The sequence below is a fragment of the Colletotrichum fructicola genome (assembly GCF_000319635.2).
Source record: "Colletotrichum fructicola Nara gc5 chromosome Unknown KSG_Nara_v1_contig01, whole genome shotgun sequence".
Taxonomy (NCBI): Eukaryota; Fungi; Ascomycota; class Sordariomycetes; order Glomerellales; family Glomerellaceae; genus Colletotrichum; species Colletotrichum fructicola.
This window is the reverse complement of record NW_027094051.1, coordinates 25,931-51,361: the sequence shown is the minus strand read 5'-3', so window position 1 is coordinate 51,361 and position 25,431 is coordinate 25,931. Positions and strand designations below refer to the sequence as shown.

Sequence of the window (25,431 nt, the reverse complement as noted above, 5' to 3'; positions counted from 1 at the left end):
GTATGCCGCGCTGTGGGGACGACTGCGACTGTGTTTCCTTCACCGAATCATCCAGTGCATCCGAATAAACATGAAAGCCTGCATTGAGGCTCGTACGATTGGATCTATCCGTAGGTAAAGGTAAGGTAGTTTGGCCACCGACCGCCCGCGGCTGCGACCCCTTATCCCGCCCGCCCCAATTGCCGACTCCGCAGCTGTGAGTAACGGCGAGAGGGATTAAACGCAAGCGGGCGGAACCCAGGAGGAGCAATTGCGAACGAGGCGACGAATGGGTGGAACGACAATTCGTCTGAGCGTCTCCACGAAGGAGACCTGATGAAGCTATCGCCGTTACGCAGACGGGAAGGGTGTGGCCCTCTCCGCCCTCTCTCGGTCGACTTCCGCCCTTAGCCCTGGCCGACTCACCCGGTCACACACAACACTTGGGAACGGCGCGCGTTCGGCATTGACGACACTGGCCCGCTCCCAGGAGCCTCTCTCTCCTCTGGCAGCCCCTTCCAGCCCTCCAGCCTCCGGACCTTCTACCTCAGGCTTCTCCTCCTCAACGTTTCTCCATCTTTCGGCCCTCCACACCGGGCACTGGCCAGCCCTTGGGGCGGGTTCCCTTACACACGGAGAAGTAAGCTGCTTTGGATTATGAATCTGGCTTTGCGGCCAGAATCCCGCGGGGTCTCCGCAACTCACCCCACAAGGGTCGGTATGAGATGAACGCGCTCGCTCTCGCTGAAATTCTTTAAGAGAGACGCCCGTCTCTCGCCCTCGACGCGGTCTGTTCATCGGCTCTCTATCCAACCCTCGACGACCGTCTGTTGCCCTCTCGTCTATACACCGGCTGTACTTCCCTTTCCCTTTCACTAGAGTTCGGGCAACCTCCGTGCATACACAACACCAGCCGTCGACAATGGGCGCATCATTCTTCGGCCTCACAGGCAATGGCCTGACCATACTTCAGCTCGCGCTGATTGTGTGCCCGTCTTTCATCCTCTTCGGTTACAACCAGGCCGGCCTTGGTGGTCTGCTCACTACCGAGGATTGGGTCAAGACGTTCCCCGAGATCGACACCGTTAACACCACTGGCGCAACCAAGAACAAGAACTCCACCCTTCAGGGCTTCGTCGTCGCTACCTTCACTATTGGCGCTCTTATTGGCTCCCTGTCCTGCTCTTGGTCTGGCGACAAGTTTGGCCGCCGCAACGTCATCTTCTTTGCCGGTCTCTGCTCTCTCATCGGCGAGGTTCTCGAGTGCTCCGCCTTCTCCCTCGCCCAGCTCATCGTCGGCCGTATTATCGTTGGTCTCGCTATCGGCCAGCTGTCCTCCATCGTTCCTGTCTGGCAGTCTGAGACTTCTGGCGCCAAGAACCGTGGTCGCCATGTCGTCCTTACTGGTCTCTTCACCTGTGTTGGCTACGTCCTGGAGAGCTGGATCAACCTCGGTTTCTGGGAGTTCAAGACTGGCCCCGTTACCTGGCGCGCCCCTATCGCCATTGCCATACTGTTCTCCCTGATCCTGATGGGCAGCATCTACTTCCTGCCTGAGTCGCCTCGTTGGCTCGTCATGAAGCAGAAGTCCGCGGAGGCCCGTGCCATCATCGCTGCCCTCCGTGGACTTGAGGAGGACTCCCTCGAAGTCCAGGCCGAGGTTGCTGGCATTGAGCACTCCCTAGAGGAGACCACCCAGAACGCTGCCAAGCTTACCGACATGCTCAAGATGGGTGATGATAAGCTCCTCTACCGCTTCGGTCTCTGCATCCTCCTCCAGTTCTATCAGCAGATGTCTGGCTCCAACTTGGTCTCCGTCTACGCGCCTATCCTGTTCCAGCAGAACCTTGGCATGAAGAGCGAGGCTTCGCGCGCTTTGGCCGGTGGTGCCCTCACCTGGAAGTTCCTGTCTTCCTTCGTTGCCTTCTTCACCATCGATCGCTTCGGTCGCCGTGTCGTCTTCATTCTCAGCGGTGTTGGTATGGCGCTCTGCATGATGTCTCTGGCCATCACCACTTCTTTCCCCAAGGACAACACCGCCGCTCAGATTGCCGCCGGCTGCTTCATCTACCTGTTCAACACTTTCGTGCCTATCGGTTTCTTGGGTGCCAACTTCCTGTACTGCACTGAGGTTGCTCCCATCCGTCTCCGCATGGCCATGTCATCCATCTCCACCGCCAACCACTGGCTCTGGTAAGTTGCACCCGACTCAAATCGATCACAAAAGATCCATCAACTAACGCGTTCTCTCAGGAACTTCATCGTCGTCATGGTTACCCCTGTCGCCCTCAACACCATCGGCTACCAGTACTACATCGTTTACGCTGTCATCTCTGCTTGCATCCCCGTCTCCGTTTACTTCCTGTACCCCGAGACCATGGGCCGCAACTTGGAGGAGATCGACCTGCTCTTCCGCGAGTCTCCTTCCGTCTTCGCTACCGTTCGCTTCGCCAAGAACCGCCCTGTCGCGATGCCCCAGGAGTTCGAGAGCGAGAAGCCCAACGACAAGGCAGACCACGTCGACCAGAAGCCTCTTGAGGATTCTGCATAACCGTACATAATGATGTAATCTATGGGTTGGGGTTTGTGCAGGTCACCCCAGGAAAAGTTATCTAGCATAAGCGAGCGGAAGTGATTTTAGCGAATGGAATGAGAAGTACCGAGTATGGTACGAATGATACCACATCATGATTGTCTTGAAACCAGGTTTCGATATCTTGCCAATGTGTAGATTTTGTGACAACTGCGAACACACGTCTATTTTGGACACCACCTGGTCTCATGGTATAAGTCCCAATACACTGCCAAACACGTATTTGGCCCAGAATGACTGTGAAGGAACCGATTTTGAGGCTTTGCACGGTCCAATGAGATGTTTCGTTTGAATGAGATCCATCGCAGACCTAGTCACCCACGTGCTGCATCATTTCGGCGAGCTTCCCGGCCCACATTGCACCCATGCCCCGACATGACCATCCTTGGCAATGGAGTCCTCCAGGTAGTTGAAACCAACAGACTAAAATTACACCCAGCGTCGCATCGCACGTCGTTTTGTTTCTTGCCCCGAACTTTGGGTCAATGTGACGTTCTGGCGTCGAAACATTACGGATGCGTTCCATTGTCAGATCTAAATATGATTGTCGAGGACCCTGCGGTACCCTTGCTTCAGCTGCCCTTGGTGAACACGCCAAGCCGTCACGTAGTGTTGTATTCAATATCCCAATGATAGCTGGGGCCTTGATCAAGGGCGAATTTGCTAAGAGGGGGGGTGTATTACTACTCTAATTCCGCAGAATGTGTTGCTAGTTGTGTTGGGCCAAATAGCTGGACACTGGTTGTGGATATCAAGTTTCACGCCTCGAGTACTGGAGCAAGACTGCGAATGTCTGGGCTCATGGCCATTTGTACTACATAGAAAACAGGCAATGTCTCAACGACACCACGACTTCTTGGCAGGAAATATCGGCCGGCTTGTCTACCCTAGGTTGAGATATTGAAAATGTCGTTTGCGACGAAACGTGTTTGGAGTGACATCAGGCTTTTTTAATAATCAAGTCCCATGCAGGCCTCAACTCCAGCGGGTAAAGGAACGAAAAAAAGGAAAAAAAAAAAAAAAAGAAACACAGCTGACGTCGATCCCAGTGAACCTAGGGCTTCATCTAGGTGATGTTCATGTGGCATTTCCCGTAAATTAGGTAAGATCTCGAACAAGGTCTGAGGGTCAAGCCATGATAGGATTCAAGCTTTCAATCTCAGGCCAGACGTAAGATCCATCAGTCAATGAAATTTCGGGCCAGTACATGCAGACTAGAATACGGTCAAACAAGGAATCATAATCGATGGGATATGAAGTCTTACCAGTGAGAGATGCGTTGTTAGCAACAGGTAACCAATTTCCAGTCCAATTGGCCGGGGGTGGAATGTCTGCACTCTGCAAGAGAACTTGAAATGTTTCATCTTGGCCGCCCGCCGCAGTCGGCCCATATACCTGACCACCTTCAAGGTACTGCAAAGTCGAGGTCTTGGATCCGATGCTGTACCGACTGATGCCATTCGGTACAAGTCTGAGCAACGCATCGTAAGAGCCAATGTTCCAAAAGCCCGGACTCGTCACGCCTGGCTTTCCAAAGAAGGTGATAATCATGGACTGAGTAGAGAAATCAATGGTTCCGCTAAGCATCGGGTGATTAGGCAGGAGTGCAAGCTTCTGGGTCTGGAGATACCCAATACCAGAGGCAGCTTGTGCAGCATAATGTGTTCCGTAATTGCCTTGGTAGGAGGGAATGGGTACTGTCCAGTTATTACCCAACTGTACGATGTGCGCTGGGTCGGCCAAGTCCGCTTCGATGGAGTAGCGTGCGATGGACGCAGCGTTTAAAATATCGACGTCTGGGTTGGCAGTATAAGTTCCGTTTCCAATGCCTGCTTGTGCGAGAATGGTGTTCACACGTTCTCGGTCTGAGACAGTCTGGGGAGGGTTGTAAGGCAACAAGCTGGCGGCAAACTGAAGCACACTCTGGGGATTGGTGATGTTAGGTGTGATGAGTTTTGCAAAAGACGGCACAGTGGTCTCCGCCGAGAGATCAGTCGTTCCGACCGTGGAAGCATCTTGAAGTGAATGGAGCCGGTCTAATTCTTCCGTCGTGTTGGAATTGATGCCAATGCGGATAGCGACAGAGGCGTATGCGGTCGAAATATTGATAAGGTTACCATTCGCAAGGCCTACTTCACTTACGGCGTCGCGCTTGAGACGATAAGTTCCGGCGGTGTTTCCATTTACATTGCTTATTTCTGCGATTGCGTTTCCATAGCTGAAGTGAACCCGTGAGCAACCACCCGATTCAGGAAACCAAACCTTCCCAGCAGACTTACAAGTCCCAGATGAGATAGCTCCAGTAACGGTCATCAAACTCGGGTACACCCAGAAGAACGTCTGCTTCAGATAGATCGAGCACTCCAAACGAGTAAAGAACATCGACATTGACTGCCACGATAGAGTTCGTCTCAGGGGTTGGAAACTCTCGCGTGTGCAAGTACTGATTAGCTGGTGATGATTGCGAAAGGATCCTGAGAATGGCAGTCTGGGAAACCGGGGCGGCAGTGAACTTATTGATGCGTTAGCTAAGCCCACATGTTAGAGGCGTGTCGTGTCTTACGATCAAAGACCAAGCAGTTGCCTCCAGAGTTCCGTCCACAGCATCATCAACGTTGATGATAGTTGCAGATGAGTCGGGCTCCAGATCCGCGGTGGCGTTGAGGTCGATTCGTACAATGGGATTTTCCTCCGGAATCTTGACTTGGGCACGCGCAGTAGCGGCGTATAGCAGAATAATAGCGACTGAGTGCAACATATGGAATGACTAGATGAATGGAACGAGGGTTATGATTTGCAAAACGAATGGCGTATGAAACAGCAACTGCATTATCACCAGGAAACACTCCAAGTTAAATAGCAATTGAGAACTTGCCCGCATCAGATAACCGAAGTTTGACATCAGCCCACAAGCTCTCATCTGGATGCCATTCGGAGAATTCCACTTGTTGACAATAGGAGTTGTGTAGAGGTCACCGTATTCGTTATCGTCTAGACACCTGATTGGCCAAACGATACGAGCGCTTGGTAGACAGACGAGTTGACATGAGTTTTAGCTCCGTAGTGCAGCTTGGACCACTAGACAGCTGGACAGGGGCTATCCGGTGCAAGGATCACGAGGCCCCAGATACAATGACAAGAGGAACTTCCAAGGCCCTTGATGTGGCCAGTCCTGATGAACAGTAGGGCTCAATTGGCACATCACAGCCCCATCATACCCATCAGTGTATGTGGGAGGCTGAGCAACTCTAACTGTCTTGGATGCACAGCCCCACCTATAGGACGGGGCGTTGAATTTGCTGCGGCTCGGCTCCCAGGTATGTTTTTGATTGATTCTTAAAACTGCCCTTGCTATTTAAATAAAAGTTGAGCATGGAGCTTCAGAGTATCCTGATGTTACGCATATCTCTGTTCAAAGCGAGGTTGCTCTGACTGGCAAGCTTGCCTGGGAAATCATTTGGACCGCGTATATAGCTTTAGCAAGACAGAGATATGCGGACTAATTACGGAATGCTAGCTTGTTCTCGCAAACACTTGGCTGCGCTAGAACATTGGTTTCGAAGCCTCAACAACGGGGTCTGTGTCTCTGGTCGCTGAAACTGCACCACAATGGCGAAGCGTAACTAAACAGCCATCCACAGGAAAGGCGAACCATCTTCCTCCACACCAGGGGTACACATCAGTAAGAGTAAACTTCATCTATGATTCATTCTCATACACTAGATTCAATGGATCGAACCAAGTGAGACCCCGGCCGTAGGCCGTGTCTAGACAACCCCTATTAGTATTCTGAGTGAAACTAACGGCCTTGCATCAGCCCATCTTGGCGGTGCTTGCGTGGATTAAGAATTGGCGGGGAATTTCCTAAACGCCATCGGGAGTCAGAAATTAACTTGGGTCGCTTGTCGACGGATGATACATGGGGATAAAATCGATGTGGGGTGTTCCGAATGAGAACGAGGGAGGAAATGCCAATTGATGTGTTCATAAAGACGAAGAAACCCCTATGGCAACAGACACAAGAACCTTTTTGGATGAACTTTCCCTGTATATGAGACGAAATTCCCACTCAATTTCTTGATTTCGTGAAAAGCTATTGGTACAACAGATTCAACTGCTTTGAGCCAGTTCGAGTTCGACCGCCCTATGAGTTATACACTCACGTTGGGGCCAATACACGTGAAAAGCCAAACCCAAGCAAACTTATTAGCATTAGCTGCATAGGCGGTAGTCATCCAGCCAAGGTCATTAAATCCGATAGAACGCGGCCGAAAGGCTGTCACCCAATAAATGTTGCATACACATGGGACCTTGCATACGTAGAGAGGGATGGACCGTTGGGTACTCCGCAAAGGCTGCAGGCCGCCAGTCTTACACGCAGTACCACTAGCCCTCAATGCGGAAGGCGGAAACCGATATCAAGCGCCGAGGGTAACATTGACAGGGTAGATTTTCAGGGGTACTACAGCTTGTAAGCACCAGTGACTTCCAGCTATGAGACCATGGGCAAGTATCCCGCGTCCATCACGCAGGAACTGTGCGTTTTTATCGATTTCAAAGCCAATCTAGACCCCAGGAAGAAGAGACTCGCAGCCACGCGATGCAACGAGTGCGAACAATATCTCGTATTCGTCAATGTCTTGGCGTGCAGAGTTGTGGCACGATAGCTCGATGTTTTGTATATCAACTTTAAAAACCCCCGTGGTGTCAACGTTGAGTGATGCATGCATTCTGTCCTTTGAAAGTGCACCGGCCTCTTACAAAATGGTTTCTTCTTTGATGCTCAAGCTTCTGGCAGCTGCAGTCGGCGTCTCGGCGTGCACCCTGCCGACGGATCCTGTATCCAACAACATTACCACTGGCTTCGGCATTCAGGTCCAGAATCCCGCTGCACCCATTGTTCACAACCGCTATATGAACCTTTGGTCGGCGGGTGGAGGCGACCAGCACCTCTATCTTAGTCCCGCTGGAGATGCAGCGTTCAACCTTACTCTTGACAACGGCGTCATTTCTCGCGGCATTATTCATGCCGTCATCAATGGAGAGGTAGGTTCGTCGCATGTTGCCTCAATATTGAAGGCTAATCAAGATGTCATAGTACACTGCGGATGACAACACCACTAAGTTGTTTATGACGGAACGCGGCGACCCCAAGGCTTACTTTCAGCCTGTCTATGGTTGCAACCCCGATACGGATGCGGTGCAGCTTGAGTTGGACTTTATATCAAGGGCTGCCCTTCCAGGTGGCTTCATTTGTGTGAGAAGTGCGTCCGGCGACAGACACGAGTTCCGCTACTCTCCCCCCGGCAATACTGGTAAGTATTTCTCGAGTTCCACACAAGCAAGCTGGCTAACAATTCATCAAGCCGTCCGTGAAGACCGTCCTTGCTACGAGGTTACACTGGCCGTGGTCCGAGCCCCAGCTGCCTAGTTCGCGGATGGCATGGTCACCAATGTTTATCTACTTTGGAAGTCATACTTGAGGTCTAAGGTGTCAATGAGATATTTTGTAATATTTTGGAGAGAAATGAACCCCCTCTTGAACGCTTCCGCAGAGTTTAGCCTTCAGGCATGAGAAATGAAGCAACAGAAATTTGAGGCATTCAATAGGACAGTGGCTCTTCTCTTATGAGATGTTGGTCCTCAATCGAGGCAGCGTCACAGGTCCAGGCCAACCAAGCTGCCAGAGATATTTTTTGACAGTTGTCCCGTACCAATGAAATGGCATAACTAAACGAGCAGACCTTTTAATTTTGGTGAAACGGGATATAAAGACCTTAAAGAGAGATGAGAAATACGAGAAAGCACCGTCGTCACTTCGTGTTGTCATCTTAAACCAATGGGGGCTCGCCTCGCTCCGTCCGCCACTGATTTGTCGCCTGCAACGCCCCCGGCAGTCCTCTGAAAAGCCACCCCCACTTATGCAGAAATCCTTCTGACATCTCCCATCCGGTGATTTCCCATGGTGGTGACCAGGCAATAATGCCACGTTGTTTGATCTCGTCGTCGGGGAAGCCCTCGTACAAACCACCGATGCAGTCCGCCCACAGCTCGCCCTCGTCAAAGGTGCCAGAAGCCTGAATCAGACGATCTCTTCCCTCGGGACTGGGGAAAAGATCAATCCAGTCGCCATGTGGCACCGTTTGTTGAAGGACGGTGGGCAGGAGCGCCTTAGGGAGAAGCTGTGGTTTGTAAGGGTAGGGCATAATGTGAATCAGCTCCTCGTCGCATTCAAGCGGCGCGTCGAGGATGCCTGAGATCAGAGTGCGATTAACAGCTAGTGCACGTAGGGCATTGAACTGTAGGAGTGTGATGAGGTGGTCTGGACAGAGAGGGAAAACAACATTGAGCTGCCGGCCTGTAGACCTTCCGGATAGCAGGGGTTTTCTCGCATCATAGCTTTGCTTGATCCGCGACAATGGAACGAGGCACACGGACTCCTGCTGATTGTCCCAACATTCAACAGACGCCTCGGGCTCAATCAATGAGCAGCTTGTGGTTGTAGATGCTTTGGCCTTTTCCCCAAGGGATTTGCGTTTACCTACACTGGCTGTCAGTCTCGATACCGAACCCAATTTGATCAAATGTCCCTCCTAATTTGTTTAACGTTGATGGATTTCCTACGGAAAGTAGGATGCTAGTTGATACTCACGATATGCCCTCATGTTAAGTCTTGTCTGTGCCCGACGGCGCGCTGCGGCATCATTTGTTCCAGTCCAGTCGTCACCTGTGGTTTTCGCCTACAAGCAATGAGCGAATCATGTCATCTTCAAAAATTGAGTCACAAGAACCTCAGCTAGTTATGGCATCGAAGCGAGTTGGATGTGCGGTACCATTAAACTTGTCGCCTGATTGGTGTCCATCATGGCCCGAGCTAATGTCCTGGGTCATGGTGAGATTGTTGGTGAATAATGTAAGTTGGTCGAGGCCCGAAGGTCTTGCAATGCAGCCTGCTCACATAAGTAGGTTTCATGGGTGTCACTGAAGTGCGGGTTTATTTACGCTTACTCCTTGGCAAAGGATGAGGCGCAGGTAGACAGTCTACTAGGAAATATGGAACGTCATTTGTCGATGCTGCCATTTCGGACCACAAGTGGTCTAGGGTCATGCAACCTGCTCACATTGACTCTGGGGCAGAACGGGATTACGACTCCAGTCACGTCGTCTTTGAATGGTGCTCCCGCCGAGCCCGATTATGTCGAGGGGAGTTCGGCATAGAACCGCTGACTCCATGCAGGTGGCTCACAAACCCAATGGGAATTCTCCCACGACATCTGATTGCAAGAAATCTGACATGAACATACAGTTACTGATCTGGAAGTCATGCAAGTGGCTCACAACGCCCGGTGCTGCCGGAATGGCAATAACGTCCCACACTCAACTTCGTCACTCACGACAAGAACTATAAGAACCAGGACAAATTACAAAAGCTTGCCTGGATGTTGGTTCGCAAGCATTGCAATAATCAATCACACTTCCACGCCACACTACGCCTGAAGTTTCTTTTCCAAAGATGGCGTTCCACCCAGACAGTCTCCCTGATCTCGAGGGCAAGGTATTTATAGTGACAGGGGGGAACTCTGGCATGTGAGTCGCTTTCTTTTTTTCCCACAAGAGAATCGGTCAACTAATGACAAAACTAAAGAGGCTACCACACCGTTGCTCGCCTTGCGGAACATGGCGCTCATGTCTACATGTGCGTCAGGTCATTGGAGAAGGGTGCACGGGCAATCGCTGAGATTAACGAAAAATGCCCCTCGGCGAACGTTGACCTCTTGCAAATGGATTTGACGGACCTCGCCACCGTTGTTGCAGCTACCAAAAATTTCCTCCCTCTCGAAACAACGCTGCATGGGTTGGTCAATAATGCAGGGATCATGGCCACACCCTTCGAGATAACCAAGGATGGACACGAGGCCCAGTGGCAAGTCAACTACCTCGCTCACTGGGTCTTGACGGAACATATGCTTCCTTTGATGCTACAAAAATCTAAAAATCTCGCCCCGGGCAGCTTACGCATCGTCAATATTACTTCATCGGGTCACTTGGGAGCACCCAAGGGCGGGATTAACTTCAACGACCCATCCCTAAGAGAAGGGAAAACCTGGACACGATACGGACAGAGCAAGCTCGCCAACATTTTGCATACAAAGTCTCTGCATGAGAGATATGGGCCCGGCTATCGCAGTGCACGAAATGAAGAGGGCGAGTTCTGGGTTACATCCGTGCACCCTGGTATGGTCGAAACAAACATCGCAGCCCCGGCGAGGGAGTCACGGTCGATCATAATGATTGTTCTCTCATTCTTTCGAGTGCTTGGCTTCGTATGGCCAGCTGACAAAGGTTCTTGGAATAGCGTCTTCTGCGCGGCAAGCGAGGAAATGGAAGCTGAACAAGCCGGTGGCTACTTGGAAATATTCCGGCGATTCGGAGAGCCTAGATGGCAGAGTAGCGCAGCAAAGGATGTGGGGCTTCCAAAAGAGCTGGAAAAATGGACGAGGGGCGTGATGAAAAGAGAAGGATGGTCTGGGGAGTAACCGTTCCGTGTTGGCGTGGGCAACATGTGTAATCTAGTCCAGCATGAAGTACACACAGTCACACACGTGATGTCAGGCTCCATGGGCAACATTCAAACTTGTACCGTGTTGTTGTCATTTAAACACTTAACGTCTAGTAGATTCTGAATTGAAGTTATTTGGTTCGTCATAGCGGAGATAGACTGAGTCTGGTCAGATGATAAAGATGTTGTGTATACATGTAGACACTAACAACCCAAGAAAGAAATTGATGCAACACATGTAGCTACACGGGCGATGTATATATCCTACCGTATCCGCAGATGACAAGGTGGTATTTTGTAAAGGCCGAGACTGCGTTACCGGCTCTGCAAGTGATAGAGATCCGGCTCGGAGTCGAATATCGATCAAGGTAAATTTGGCTGACCTAAGTGACTCTGACTACAATGCCTGGCGTCAAATTAAGCGAAGTCTAACTTGAACCGACAAGACGAAATCCCCCTTGAGTCATTTTAAGCCGCATGTTGGTCGTATCTGCAGCGACTTGCATCTCCTGCAAGCTCATCACCGGCCCTGCAGCGTCCTTTGTCTTCTCATCCAGTCCGTTGAAAAGTGTTGCCAGCATTGAGCTCTTCCAGGGAGGCCTATCGCTGAAGCTCGTTTGTATGACTGTCAAAGCAAGGAACACCGCTGTAAGCAACACCATCGCTGCTGGCAACGAAAGCCATGCCCAGTTGACGTGGACGCAGGTTTGTTGCTCCCACACAACGCCCCGCGCGGGGCCTACTCGGATACTCTTATCTCCATCGCCATTCCGCCACCGTGCTGTTATCGAATCAGCCAGGCCTCTCATGGCATGCTGCACAGTATCGCGAGTTGCATTGCCGCCGGCCCATAGATTTACCGACCAAAGGTTGCCTGTAGCCCTGCTCGTCCATGGATCCCACCGAAGTGTTTCGTTGCCAAGCAACGAAGAAATAACCGCTGCCAAGCCAGCTGTTGGGGCGTAGGGGATAGAAAAAATGCAGTCCGAGGGCCACCAGGTGGTGTAATTCCAGTAATTGGAGGATTTGTTTGTGAGAACCTCTCTCAAATACCCCGATCCAACAATGGTACCAGGGCCTGTGGGAAATGCGATAATCGGTAAATTGTTATCTTCAGATGGGCCGGACAGTCCTTGGCATTCGTGCCAAGCCCCATTTCTGATGGTTCTGTTGGCGCGGAAAATGCTATGTGTGGCAAATGGAATAAGCTCGACATCCATACGCTGTGTTTCGACCACATATTCTACGAGAACGCCATTCGTGACATTGGAGCTCCAAGTCGTTACGGCAGGAAAAAATTCGCACTCAAAGGCCTTCATTGACTTTTTGGAAACGGTCGAAGCCATCATAAAAGAGATCTTCGTGAGGAAATTCGATGGTGTCCCATTTGAGGAGCGCTGTACACCCGACTGCATTACGTTGTTCGTAATGTTGTCGAGGGCTATGTCATAATCCAACAAGCTGGCAGTCTTGTAAGTATAGGTCTGGTTATTGGAATTTCTGGTGGAATTCAATGAATGTGATATTTTGTCGCTGATGTCCGTACACTGGCTTTGCAGCGAAAGTGACATGAACGTGGCACCGTCTTCGGTAGCCGTGAATGTACAGTTTCCCGTCCTACACGTGTAGCTGACGGCGGCAGAAACATTAGCAGGGGGGTCAAGTAGCCCTACGTATATGGCTGACTGCATTTGTGAGTCAATTGCAGGCGTGCCCGATGGCCGTCCCATGATACCATCAGTGTAGTTGTTTGAGAATGAAATTGCTCCAACCTCGTCGTGCGCCATCATTGAGCAGCTGTAGTAATGAACAATTTGTTGTGCAAAGGGGTCCACGGCCATGGCGAAAATTGTAAGAATGGCGCCGAACACGGCCAGATTCCGGCCCCTGAGGACGAAAATCAGGAGAAGGGATCCCCACGGGCCTACAATGTGGAGCACGTCAGTACATGGAGGCTACACCGTAAATGTTGGTTGGAACCGGAGATCATATAGTGCAGTCACTGAACCGAGAGAAATATGAGATGAGCGGACGAACCTCGACTTGCCATGTCCCACTGCGCGATGTGTTTCATAGGCCTTGGCTTTTCGTACCACAACCATTTCAACTGGCTCAAGCCCTCGGCTATCGGCATCATCAGGCACGCCTTTAAAATCGCGCTAAACACGGCAATAAGAGCGTTGATGGTGATCATCGAAGGCCACTTGGGTAGAGTTCGGTCTTGGTGGAGGAGAAGCGTAATGAACATCGCCGCCAAGGCAATGGTAGCAACGGCGATGCTTAGCACCTCCCACGCCCAGAATCTATTCAATAGCCTGTCTCTGGAAGGAAAGATTCCGCCACGAGTTTCCGAGGCAGATCCATCATGGTCTTGAACTGGGGCGTATGTGTGCGAGCTGCCTTCTTTTACTGAGTTGTCGCCAGACCCATGAAGTCTCTGTGTTGACAGTCCAGAGTCCGATGGGCTGTTCTGTAGCTGGATGTACGTGACGGCTCGGGGTCCTCGAATTCTTGAGTCGTCCATTGCGAGAAAGAAGTAAGATAACCTCTAATATGGGATGGGAATCTCCCGTGCGTTAATATCTGATTGTGTGAAGACGTCAATCTCGCGTTTTGTGCGTGGGCCGGAAGACTTCAACATCTGGAAGGAAAGAAGGCGCTGCGGCCCATGCCATGGGACAGCAGGATTTTTACATGTCTCTTTAAAGGCCCTCAAGAAAGCTTTCCAGTATTACTAGCGCGGAAGATCATGCAAGGGATGGGACATAATGGACGCTTGAGGGCCAATAGAAGCCAAAGTTGTTGGGGACTTACGATGTTGATTTGGTGCACAGCATTAGACCCCCTCATCGACCAATGAAACATGCTACAGCGAATTAAAAAGGTACGGTCATCCCTGCTAGGTCTTACTGTACCGTGAGATAGTACCCGCTTGCTCTTAATGCAACCCCTGTACATAGTAAAGGACCTTATGTGTACAACGAATTCCACCAGTGATATGGCTTTTCAGCGCAAATGCAAGAGATCATGGACTAATTGCTTTTTGAGCGACTAGCATATTTAAACAACAAAAGACGGCGTAAAGGGCCAGGGAAGTGGCCTGTCTTAAGATGAGATGAATTCTGCGATTGTCAACGTGCTCATAGCATGCCATCTCTGAATAAAAAGGGGTGCAATGGCAGGCTTGACTCACGATGTGAACATAGCAACCAGTAGATTTACAGGAAATCGTTTGTTGAAACAGCACGCGTCTTTTTGTTCTCATTCTAGGGCATATCCTACAACATCTTAGTTTTTCACAGAGTGAGCTGGTAATATCAAAGACCATTAATCTCAGCCAGTGACGTTGCTTCTGAAAGTCAGTTGCGCCTCCCATTTTTTCAATAAGACCCAAAGCTCACATGCCTACCAAAGTAGTAGTTTAGTCATCTTGTTATTTGAAGGGTTACTCTACAGACCTTCAAAAATTTAACGAGGATAGCTGCACGCCTTGCTTCCGCAGCAATGCACTTGGGCGTCTTATATCTAGATACGCTAGGTTCTTGAGTTCAGCATTAACGCTAACCACGCTCCTTTGCAAGAGGACTGTTCTCGAGCTCTCCTGCCCAATGAAGCACAGGTAGAGAGAAAAGAATTGCTGGACTTGTAACTCACCGCCAATGACACGGAGGCGGACTCTCTTGGTGAGCCTTTCATCTGCGGGAATGGACGACGACAGTGAAACTACTGCTGCGAGAACGGGAGGGCAGAGAAGATGAGAAGCATACACTTCAGTGCATCCGCTGGAAGAGTGCCTCTCCCAGGCTCATTGGGTTTGTGACTTCAACTATGTACTGCGACTTGTTGCATTTTAATTGCTGCCGCCTCTGCCGCATCTATATACTTTTGCTGCTGAAAGTCAGCACAATGTCCTTTGGCGGTCACCGGAAGCATGTTTTCACGGAAAGGCTGGCAGCTACCTAGATAACGTGACCAAGAACCTGGGGCCGTTGCTCCCGGGTCCTGCATACCTTTGGTCATGTGGCCGATCGAAGCTAGTCACAGTACTTTGAAGAAGCCGGCATGGAGAAAGCCTCGTGTCTAATTTCCCAGCTCTCTCGGCTTCAAAGCATTGCAAATTCCCTGCAAGGCTGGCGCCTATGTTACGGTTCTTGGTATGTCTTAAATGCGCGCTGGCACATCGCCGGCATGTGTGCTTGGCGACAGCATCTCGCTCGCGCATTTCCCCAAAGAATCTCCGTATACGGCCTTTCACTTCCCTCCGACCTTTCCGGAATGCAATCTGACAAGGTAGTCTGACATTGACATAGTTCATGATGTTTCGGCCCTTTGGTGATCTGGCGAGAGAGGCACGGCACATCAGTTCACCTGTCGACTAATCAACGCTCACACATTGGAGATCTCAATTGGATCGCCTAGTCCGCAACAAGAAAGCCATGCGTATTTGAGACCAACCTTAACCAACGTGCACGCACCCAGACCCGGCGGGACGGACGCACCGACGGCGGTCGGCAGTTCGCGGTGTCGTCCGATGCAAATTTCCTAGTCTTTCGACTAACATTCGCAAATTTGAAGTACTAGCGATCAGTTGTGTGCGACCGCTGCTTATGCAGGAGGAAGGCATGCGCAGCGACGCCGACGGAGACAAGTCGTACAAAAACGGCTGATCCGCGTCTGAGTTGAGTGAAACAACGAAAGCGAAAGTCAATAAATTGAGGGTTGCCAGTTTAAACTCGCCTCCCCGTGGAATGGATAGTTTGGAGCCTATTTCTATCCGTGGAAACCCACCATTCAGACCAAAACCACCCGTGCGAAGCTCGTGTCTGGCATTTGACATATTGTGACGGATGTTGCGGAGCCTCCCGTCGGAGTAGACCATAGCAACGAAAGAATCATACCAAGAATGGTTTCCACACCGAGAGCGTTGACGCTAATAGTTACTGCAGCTGCTGAACCTAGGTATAGAACCTGGCCTACTCGATAAATTACAGAAAAAATATATTTGATGATAAGCTACTTCGCATCATTCATGAAATTTGGATACCATATGGAGGATTAGCAACCCGCCTGGAAAATGCTGATCAATTAAGTCTCACATGATTTCTGCTCGGTTGCTATATCTTAAAGTAGTGACTTACTGGATATGGGCTGAAAATAGCCTCATACTAGGGAGGTGTGTCACAAGAGTTTATATAGAAGCCCAACTTAAGGGAAAGCATAATGCAGCATGCCCTGGAAAGCTTTCAACTTATACTTAGAACAGATGTCACCAAACTAACACGTCACGGATAGTACATGTCGTTTGAGATCTATAGCAAATAGCCAAGCAGCTGCTGCGTTGGGTCATCCGGGGACACACAGACCTGATACAGACCCAATACGTACAATCGGGAGTGCCAATGTGAGTTAGCAGCATTCGCATCCCGGCGTACGGCTGAAAACTTAGATTTTCAACGCCGACACAGGGGGCTATGAGTGCGGCACAGAAGGAGATGTTGAAGAAAAAAAGTCGATCTGTGCACTCAAACCTGGGCAATACCATGAGGCAACCTGTGGGGTAGCCTCTCTCGGATGGGCTGCCTCATCATGGTATCTGGCCTCCGCAAGGCTGGAAGTGCTGATCCGTCACTAACACAATACAAAGGATTCGTAGAATATCTCATCGAAAGCCAGTCCAGGTCTCTAGACCAGTTTGTGGCAGGAATTTAAATCGAGAATCTCATTCAATCAACAGACAGTCGTCACTACGCCTTGGTAGAAAGATTCCAGTATCATCTCACCATGGCCCTATCACCCCCTAATGCCAAACCACTGGAGAAAATCTTCCTCTTCGGCGACCAAGCTTACAGCACCCCCAAACGCGATCTCAAGCGCTTGCTAGACGATGAAGCCTTCCAACAGACCTTCCCTGATCCCTCATCGCCCTTCTCCCTCTTCATTCATCGCTGCGGGAGTGCAATCCAGCGCGACCTGGCCCAGTTCGTCAACCCCATGAAGGTCAAACACCTCTGCCCTTCCGGCACCCTGGCCGACATGCTCTTGCAGTGGAATTACCGTAACATTGGCTACTCCCACCCGCACTACTCCGACCGAGACGATGCCCACCGCTGCTTAGCGCTGGATATGGCATTGCTTGTCGCATATCAAGTGCTGCTATTCATTCGACATGTCGAATCTTCTCCATCAGCGGAACACTACGGGAACGCTACTGTCATAGGCACTTGCACCGGGGCACTGGCTGCTGCGGCGGTGGGGTGCAGTGCCGACTTAGCGGAGCTGGTCCCGCTGGGCATAGAGGCTGTCCGGGTTGCCTTCCGGGTGGGTCTGGTCGTGGATCGGGCGGCACGGGATACCGCACCAGCGACAGGCACGAAGCAGCCTTGGAGCATGGCGGTGTCGGCAGCGGACGAGCGCACGTTTCAGGGGATGCGAGTCTTCCTGCAGCGGCTCGCGGGCAAAGTTGGGAACACTGCCAGCAGCTGGTTGCAAAAGGTTGACAATAGCAAACGGGAGGCAAGAAAAGGGTCATACTGGGTGAGCGCATGGGGGCCGAACTCGGTAACGGTGTCGGGGCCGCCGGAGGTGCTAGCGGAGCTGGCGGACTCGGACGGGCTAGCGGTTCCCGGCGTGAGGATATTGCCGATACCGATATTTGGGCCGTTTCATAGCTCATTGCTCCACACGAAGGAGGATGTTGCTAGGTTGCTGGCGTTCCTGGACCCAGCAGTGGCGAGGACGCCTGCATGTCTGACGGTAATCTCGGCCTCAACAGGAGAGGCCCCAGAAGAGGCCGTTGACTTCGTCTCAATAATGCGCACCGCTGTTAATGACATGCTTCTACGTCCGCTTCGCTGGGACCTCGTGTTACAGCGGTTTTGTGAGCACGCCGAGACGAGTGAGAGTGGCACTGGGTTGCCGGAGGTTATCTCGATCGCGTCGTCCGCGGGACAGTCTCTCAACACAGCCTTGAGCCAGGCACAGAAGGGAACACGCAAACCGCGCAAGGCAAAAGATCACGGCCTGGAGAGTACGACAATTCACCGTGTCGTAACAGAGGCAGACTTGATGGTGGGAGACGGGCTATACCTGGTAACGGAGGCAGATCTGGCGAGACCGGATCTGAGGGAGGCAGTTCAGGGGCATTTGGTAGAGGGAAAGCGGCTATGTACGCCGGTGAGTTTTCATTAATGGTTCTGAGTTGATCAAAGACGGCGCTGACGTAGACGAATGGTAGTCCGTCTTCGCTGACATTGCCATGACGCTTGGAAATTACCTTGTTGAGACACTGAAGAACCACGAAAGGAAACATACGCTCGGAGCTCATAAGCAGTCCGGCCAAACGCATGAATATCTCGTCACTATTGCTGACTTGAGTGTCAGCAAGGCGTTAGTTGCTGGCAACAACGGTCCGGGGTCGCAGCTGCTACAATGCCATGCATACGCTGACTGGACTGTTCGTACTGCTCGGTGCAAGTTCGCCGTTGTGAGCGTGAGTGTTCCTGCCTAGTCTCCCCACAGAGTCATGAAACATAGTCTGACAGAATTGATGACAGCGCTCTGGCAAGCCCCAACAGCACGCCGAATGCACCATTCGTATCACCGACGTCTCCATTCTATCCCTTTTCCAACAATACTCTTCCGGCGAATCTCATCGTATCAATGTGTCCTCTCTGCGTTCCCGGCCCGGCACCACTCACATCTCCGGCAGCATGGCGTATAGGGTGGTCTCCTCTCTAGCCGAGTTCCACCGCAATCACCGACTCGTTCAATCTCTGGTGCTCGACCAGCATACACATGAGATCGCCGCCCTCGTCCGTTTCCCCGGCGATCTTTCTGGTCATGGTGAATACGCTGCGCACCCAGCGATTATCGATGCCTTTACGCAGCCAGCTGGGTTCTGTCTGAACCTTGACGACGCGATCGATCTAGAGCACACCGTTTACATCAACCACGGCTGGGAGGATATGCTCCTGTTCGAGGCAATCGACATGGGGCTTGAATACACAGTGTATGTGCGCATGCAACAAGTGGGCCGGACACGGAAGTGGACGGGTGACATCATTGTTCTTCGCGAGGACAACATCGTGGCGGCTTTCCTACAATATTCCGTGAACGCTTTCCCCCGGCGCGTGTTCAGCAATATGCTGAGCCAAGAAACCAAAATAGCTGAGCAGATGACCACAACGTCTTCAAGGGTGTTGCAAACAGCCGTGCCGTGTAGTCCGCCCCAGACGCCGAAGCCGCCGAAGACGCTCAGAATACAGACAAAGCCCGCGGATGGGGCGGGCCAGGGGATCTTTCCCCCAAGCCCGGTGTCACCAGATGATATGAGCAGGAAAGGGCCGTCTGTATCTTCACAACAAAACCAACAGTGGTTGTACGGTGGCGACTCGCCTGCGATGGCGACTTCTTGTATTGCGACACCACGTAGCTTCGACACGTCCCTTACCATCCCCGACGTTCAGACACAGGACAAATCATCCATCATCGCCATTCCCCCGTGCAAATCCGTTATCCTCCAAGGCTTCCCAAAGACCGCCCACACAATTCTCTTCCTTTTTCCTGACGGCTCCGGCAGCGCTACATCGTACGCTTCTCTCCCGCCTGTTGGTGTTGGCGTCTGCGTCGTCGGCCTAATGTGCCCGTTCCTCCGTGGCGACACGGCCACGATGGCGTGCGTGCCGCTCGACCGGCTCTTAGGCGAGGGCTACCTACCTGAAATATTGAGGCGGCAGCCGCCGTCACCTCAGAAAGCGTATGTGCTCGGAGGCTGGTCTGCAGGCGGGTCGCTCGCGTTTCGGGCCGCACAAATGTTGGGCGAGAGAGGTTGCAGGGTCGCGAAGCTGGTGCTGATCGATGCGCCGCCGCCTCACAACGGGATGGATAGGCTGCCGAGACATTTTTATGAGTATTGTGAGCGCTTGGGTGCTTTTGGCGGCTGGGGTGAGGGTAAGGGCAACAGTGACTTGCCAGCGTGGTTGATACCGCACTTCGAAGGGACAATCGGAGTGCTCGAGAGATACTGCGCTACGCCATTGGTAGTGCCACTGGGACAAGAACTGAGAGTAGACGTGATCTGGGCAGGGGAGAGCCTAGTTGACCGGCCGGGGGCGCCGCCGCTATCACCACATCCGGATGATACAGAGGGAATGAAGTTCTTGACAGTGCAGAGGAAGGATTTTGGGCCGAACGAGTGGGTGAAGCTGTTGCCGGGGGCAGATATCATATGCCACAGAGTTGAGGGAGCGCATCACTTTTCGTTGATGGTAGGTCTGCGTCTGGGCCCATCTCAGAATTTCCTTTTCAGTTTTAAATCTTCGATCATTTGCTGATGGAATCCACTCAGAGAGAGCCATTTGTGTCGCGACTAGCACAGTTCGTGAGCGAAGGAGTTCAACCTGTGCAGGGGACAGTTGCGCCCCGCAAATGGACGCAGCATGGCCAGTGATACGTTTGTTTTGGCTTGATCGACTCAATGCGAGTTGTTCGGGCCTAGAGATCAGTTTTCCGGCCCGCAAGACGACCGCAACTTTATTCAGAGTGATGGCTACAATTTCTTCATACATATTGAATGTAAGCAGGATAAGTTACCTTCACCTCCTTCCCTGTGTATGCTTCTGCTGTCAACAAGGTCATCTGTCTGTAGATGATGACTTGTCCGTCGATCTCTTTATCACTGTCGCTTCCGTTTTAGTATGCATCAGGTGCACCTTCGGAAACCAACTTCCAGGCTTCTGATGATGTGAAGAGTCCTGATCGACTCAAGTTGCCGAATTTCAAACCATTACCACTTGCGTGTGATGGTGTGGTGCATTTTCTTTCCTACCCAAAGGGCTTTGCACTATTGGCAGTGCGAGGCTGGAAATATGTCATTTACCTCACCACACCGTTCCGGAACAAACTTTGCTTGTACATTCGGCGAAACCATCATTCTGAGTGAGGTATTATGAAAGAATCCCATTATTGTCAGCAGATCCAAACAATGCTGTGTGAGCTTTGGAGGGATGACGTGAAATGAGCGCGCCACTAGTGCCTTCGAACAAACCTCCCTTACTGTGGAATAGTACTAGTAAACATGCTCGTATGACGCCGTTCCTTTGGTAAACTGGTAAATTACTGTGAAGGCAGTTTAGCGAAATTGTAGGACGTGTCAAGCTAGCGACAGGACACTCTCACAACTCTGATTTCTGTACGCCAACCTGGGTCACGCAAGGTGATCTAGGTTGCGGAGTGAAATTCACACGTTGCTGATCAGCTCCTTGAGCTCAAGTACTCATAGAAAGTATACAACTAGGTGAAACCTGGTCGAATAGACTAATTTCGCCCGGACACAGCTCAGCCCCTTATCCGGCTGTGCTGTTAGGGTTACATGTTAACTTCACAGTAGCCCTGCACGGAGTCTTCCGTGGTAATGTTATCAGATAACTTTGACATAATTCATCTGAACTGCGAGAGGCGATTCCTTGACACAACCTTTGGGTGGCATGGCTTTGACAGCCTCGCAATTATCCGAGCGCGTCGGAATGTCTCATCCCAAGTCATCGACGTGTATCCCGCAAAGGGCTCATGAGTATTTTCCGAACTTTGCGTTAGCCACTTGCATAGATGGTGAGTTTCAGTGCGCCGATCTAATTAGTGTCTCATCTGAATGTTAAGTGTCCGCAAGCCCACCAATCTCGGCACCCGGGGCGGCTTTCATTAGCCCCATCAATGGATACAACGCCGCCACTACCCAGCTTTCTTAAGTTCACTTACAGCTGCCGCGGGATACAATTGTATTGGTTCGCTGATTATGGTGTTAACCATGGTTAAAAAGCATGCGTGCGAGGGTTGCACTAATAACTTTAAAACAACATGAACCAACCCCCGGCCAACACTAATAATGGGCCATGTTTCCGGAGACTGCAAATACATGTAACGCGAACCAGACCTAAGGTAACTCTCAACCTGAATTGAGAGGTGGTGACTTACGGAGATTTGCGACAGACATTCCACATCAGGTTGCATTTTACAAAAATTGCAGTCGTGTTAGCGAGCTACCTCGCTTTCGCGTCGCTGAAGATTTCACTGTAGACTACAAAGCTGAAGTACTTCCTCTTATGGAGATTAATGCGTGCGAGACGGACCGCTTGAGGAGAAATCCTAACCATGGGTTTGTTCCAATACTCCCAGATTACTATGTTTGCTTCCTAGATAAGTAGCACAGGCGGTGTGCAATCTACATAATTATCGTCGCTTGACATGTTCACCAGCTGCAACATCATTTGCTGTCACCATTCAAACATCTTTCTTCACGACGTATCATACCTCATAAACCATGGCTCAGATCATCCGTCAATCGGCTGTCACATCATTGATCCAGCCGTTGAGCTCAGGAGCCTCACAGAAGAGTCAACACACCCGCTCTTCGATGCTTGCCCAACTTCATGGCCAGCGAATACGTATACCAGACCTTGGAAAGATGATGGAGCATTGGACCAAAGAAATGAATCCACACGCCAACGCGGTGGAGAGCAAAGTTACGAGTATCATAGAGAAGTAAGAAGATCCACGGAATGTCAGGAAAGAGCATCTCAAAGTCTGATTAACTCAACTAACAGTCACGCCATAAACGAATCCGTCCGAGCTCGCCTTACCAAAGCCAAACTGGCCGACCAGTTAGCGGGCTGGTATCCCTTCGCAACTTGTGATACTATGACAGCTCTTACATCCTTCCAGGTCTGGATGTTCATCATCGACGACCTTCTCGATCAATACTCCTTACCTCAAAGATTTGACTATGCGGCTTTGCAGATTCTACTTGCCGACTGTCGCGACTTCATTCAACAAAGTCTGGGACTCTCGCAGAAGTGTGATAATGATGGATACAAGTATCGTGATCACGATGCTGTCACGTCTTTCAAAGAGTATGCGGGCGCCGTCATGAAGACATTTGGCGACAACCATGCCTACCGCTCGCGAATCGCGCGAGAGGCTATCGCTACTCTTGACGGCTACCGTCATGAGGCTATGAATCGACATCAAGGTCGGGTACCATCTCTTGAGGAGTATTTAGGTTATCGGGCGGCATCATCCTGCATAATGCAGGTGGTTGTCAATTTCGAATTCGCCAACAACGTCCACATGCCAGAAGAGGTCATGAAAACGCCAGAAATGTGTCGACTGTATGAGTCTGCCGTGGCTATCTGCTTCATCTTAAACGACATTGTCAGCCTCCGAAAAGAGGTAAAAGAAGGATTTGTTGAGAACCTTGTAGTTCTTCTTGCTGATGGTGACGTGCAAAGAGGGGTTGATGGTGCCGCGGCTCGCATGCAGCTGGAGGTGTACGCCCTTGATGATGCTGCCGAAAAGGCTACTCGACGGTTCAAAGGCACAACTTATGAGAAAGACATCGAAGTTCTCGTCAACAACTGCAAAAACGTGTGCAGAACCAGTTGGCTCTGGAGGTGTGTTATTCGTGATCTGATCTGAATACTGCTGACAATCTGCGACAGTGTGCGGACTCCGAGGTACTGCCTTGCTGATATCACCCCGGATGCTGAAGGAGGTTGGGTCTTTGTAGTTGACGCAATGGCATGAGTACATGTTTCTACACAGTTGAACTGGGTAGCTTTATAAAGAACGTGCGATTGCTCCGCACTTGATTTCATGATATTGTCAAACGTGGTATTCATAATGAAGTCTCCATTCGGCAAACTAATGGCAGACACGCTCGTTACACGCTCGTTGAAGAACCTTGTGATATGACCAGAAACATTAAAATATTTCAGCTCATAGGAGATGCGGGTCATATCTCAACAACCGGGAATTATCCCTTGAAAGTGTGCTACAGGTTGAAGCAGTTTGAAGTTTATAATTTGGTATATTTAAGAAGGTGGCGAATGCTTGACCAAGCTACATATAAGCTTCCCAAGGCTGCCTGAGTTCCAAAGCTATGAGCATTCATCTATCTCTATACATCTCCAGTCACTAGGAAGAGAGATGTTGCACCAGGGTAGGCCCTGTGCATCTACGTGTAGGTCCGTCGGACGATGGTCTCGAAGCCTCTGGTGCTACTATTGAGGTTGGACGAGTCCAGAGTCGTAGTGACGGCCAACTTGATTTTGAAATAACCCTCATTCTTGATAACGGCGACATGTTCAAGTTCGGTACGCCGCGAGGCCTGTGGGAGAAGAATGGCACGTTTTGCGGCATGTGTGACAGCACGGGAGAGAGAAACATTCGGGCAGAGCATGATGAGACTGTGCGATTGACTGCGTCGGGCATTCCTTATGCCATCTAGACCAGTGATAACGGCAACTTTCTAGGCGAAGATCTAATCACTAGTTGTGGGTCATGCAGTATTGGATGCCACGGTCACAAAATGAGCGTGAGATTACATGTAAGCTGAAGCGAATGCAAGGATGAACAAAACCAACCCAGTAACTATGTGAATCGCAAAATCTCCAGCCCAAGCCCATAATAGAATTCCCGGTCGTATTCGTTCAACACGAAACTTAATATACAAACCCATTAGTTGAAGCCGCTGAAGTTAGGCCACCACGGCTTCGGCCAGACATCGCCAGGCTTGAAGTTGCAGGCCTTCCAGTGATCGACGCCAAGCCCCTCGGGTTTGGTCTTCTCCCCGGTGCAGCTCTTCTCCTTCTCCTCGCCGTTGATCTTGATGGTGGCGTCGGCGATGCCCATCCCGGCTCCCATAGAGATTACGCGGGACTCGATCGTCACCTGCCAGCCGAGCTCCGGCCCAGTGCCGTCGTACGACATGCCCATCTTTGCCTCGAAGCCCTTCCCGACACCCAGCGCATCGTAGGATCCCCAGTTGATCACGCGGTTGCACGCGCTGTCGAGGAGGAACGCGACGCGGTCGCCGTTCTCCGAGGTAATCCCGCCCTCAGGGTCGAAGGCGAGGTTGTGGCCCACGTAGCTGAGGAGCATCAGCTCGTCCTCGGCCGGGCGGTCCTCCGCGCACCGCGCCTGGGGATCGAAAGACGCTCGCTTTTGGACCTCTCTCGCCTCTCTGTGATAGGTCAGTTCTCTGTTTGGGCTGCGTAGGTGGCGGGTGGGCTTACGGCTCGGTCCGGGTACCTTGCGGTAGGCCGGAGACCATAGTGGCTAACAGAACAAGCTGGGAAAGGGCTTGAGTGGCGTGCATGTTGAATAAGTGGATAAGTTGTTCAGTTGTTGAAAGTTTGCTGGTGTAATGGTTGGGATTGATTTTCTTGTATGATGAGACGTGAACTGCTGATGAAGCACAAGACAAGAATGCGATTAACTGCGTTGCAGAGTATCCTACTTATAG

At 51.1% G+C, this 25,431-nt stretch overlaps 9 protein-coding genes across 9 annotated transcripts; 5 read left to right on the top strand and 4 right to left on the bottom strand.

Moving 5' to 3' along the window:
• Positions 1-901: 901 nt before the first annotated feature.
• Positions 902-2,530, top strand: STL1-8 (Sugar transporter STL1; the record flags this gene model as incomplete). The annotated part of the gene is made up of 2 exons (XM_032023187.1): positions 902-2,172; positions 2,233-2,530. The coding sequence occupies 2 exons, from the start codon at positions 902-904 to the stop codon at positions 2,528-2,530; spliced, it is 1,569 nt and encodes a 522-aa protein (XP_031879882.1).
• Positions 2,531-3,700: 1,170 nt separating this feature from the next.
• Positions 3,701-5,330, bottom strand: CGGC5_v000011 (uncharacterized protein; the record flags this gene model as incomplete). The annotated part of the gene is made up of 4 exons (XM_032023186.1): positions 3,701-3,786; positions 3,838-4,790; positions 4,852-5,084; positions 5,136-5,330. The coding sequence occupies 4 exons, from the start codon at positions 5,328-5,330 to the stop codon at positions 3,701-3,703; spliced, it is 1,467 nt and encodes a 488-aa protein (XP_031879918.1).
• A 2,006-nt stretch (positions 5,331-7,336) lies between these two features.
• Positions 7,337-8,003, top strand: CGGC5_v000010 (uncharacterized protein; the record flags this gene model as incomplete). The annotated part of the gene is made up of 3 exons (XM_032023185.1): positions 7,337-7,618; positions 7,671-7,887; positions 7,939-8,003. The coding sequence occupies 3 exons, from the start codon at positions 7,337-7,339 to the stop codon at positions 8,001-8,003; spliced, it is 564 nt and encodes a 187-aa protein (XP_031879919.1).
• Positions 8,004-8,403: 400 nt separating this feature from the next.
• Positions 8,404-9,463, bottom strand: CGGC5_v000009 (uncharacterized protein; the record flags this gene model as incomplete). Its single annotated transcript, XM_066150618.1, has 4 exons — positions 8,404-9,113; positions 9,225-9,312; positions 9,364-9,368; positions 9,406-9,463. 4 exons carry the CDS (start codon positions 9,461-9,463, stop codon positions 8,404-8,406), a joined length of 861 nt encoding a protein of 286 aa, XP_066009862.1.
• A 622-nt stretch (positions 9,464-10,085) lies between these two features.
• On the top strand, positions 10,086-11,109 carry CGGC5_v000008 (putative oxidoreductase; the record flags this gene model as incomplete). The annotated part of the gene is made up of 2 exons (XM_032023183.1): positions 10,086-10,159; positions 10,218-11,109. 2 exons carry the CDS (start codon positions 10,086-10,088, stop codon positions 11,107-11,109), a joined length of 966 nt encoding a protein of 321 aa, XP_031879964.1.
• A 451-nt stretch (positions 11,110-11,560) lies between these two features.
• CGGC5_v000007 (uncharacterized protein) lies at positions 11,561-13,656 on the bottom strand (the record flags this gene model as incomplete). The annotated part of the gene is made up of 2 exons (XM_066150617.1): positions 11,561-13,056; positions 13,170-13,656. 2 exons carry the CDS (start codon positions 13,654-13,656, stop codon positions 11,561-11,563), a joined length of 1,983 nt encoding a protein of 660 aa, XP_066009741.1.
• A 3,257-nt stretch (positions 13,657-16,913) lies between these two features.
• On the top strand, positions 16,914-20,580 carry FSR1 (Non-reducing polyketide synthase fsr1; the record flags this gene model as incomplete). Its single annotated transcript, XM_032023181.1, has 4 exons — positions 16,914-18,305; positions 18,367-18,621; positions 18,686-20,398; positions 20,479-20,580. The coding sequence occupies 4 exons, from the start codon at positions 16,914-16,916 to the stop codon at positions 20,578-20,580; spliced, it is 3,462 nt and encodes a 1,153-aa protein (XP_031879977.1).
• A 1,869-nt stretch (positions 20,581-22,449) lies between these two features.
• On the top strand, positions 22,450-23,711 carry CGGC5_v000005 (Pristinol synthase; the record flags this gene model as incomplete). Its single annotated transcript, XM_032023180.1, has 3 exons — positions 22,450-22,670; positions 22,733-23,578; positions 23,627-23,711. 3 exons carry the CDS (start codon positions 22,450-22,452, stop codon positions 23,709-23,711), a joined length of 1,152 nt encoding a protein of 383 aa, XP_031879975.1.
• Positions 23,712-24,644: 933 nt separating this feature from the next.
• CGGC5_v000004 (uncharacterized protein) lies at positions 24,645-25,284 on the bottom strand (the record flags this gene model as incomplete). Its single annotated transcript, XM_032023179.1, has 2 exons — positions 24,645-25,149; positions 25,202-25,284. The coding sequence occupies 2 exons, from the start codon at positions 25,282-25,284 to the stop codon at positions 24,645-24,647; spliced, it is 588 nt and encodes a 195-aa protein (XP_031879976.1).
• Positions 25,285-25,431: the final 147 nt, after the last annotated feature.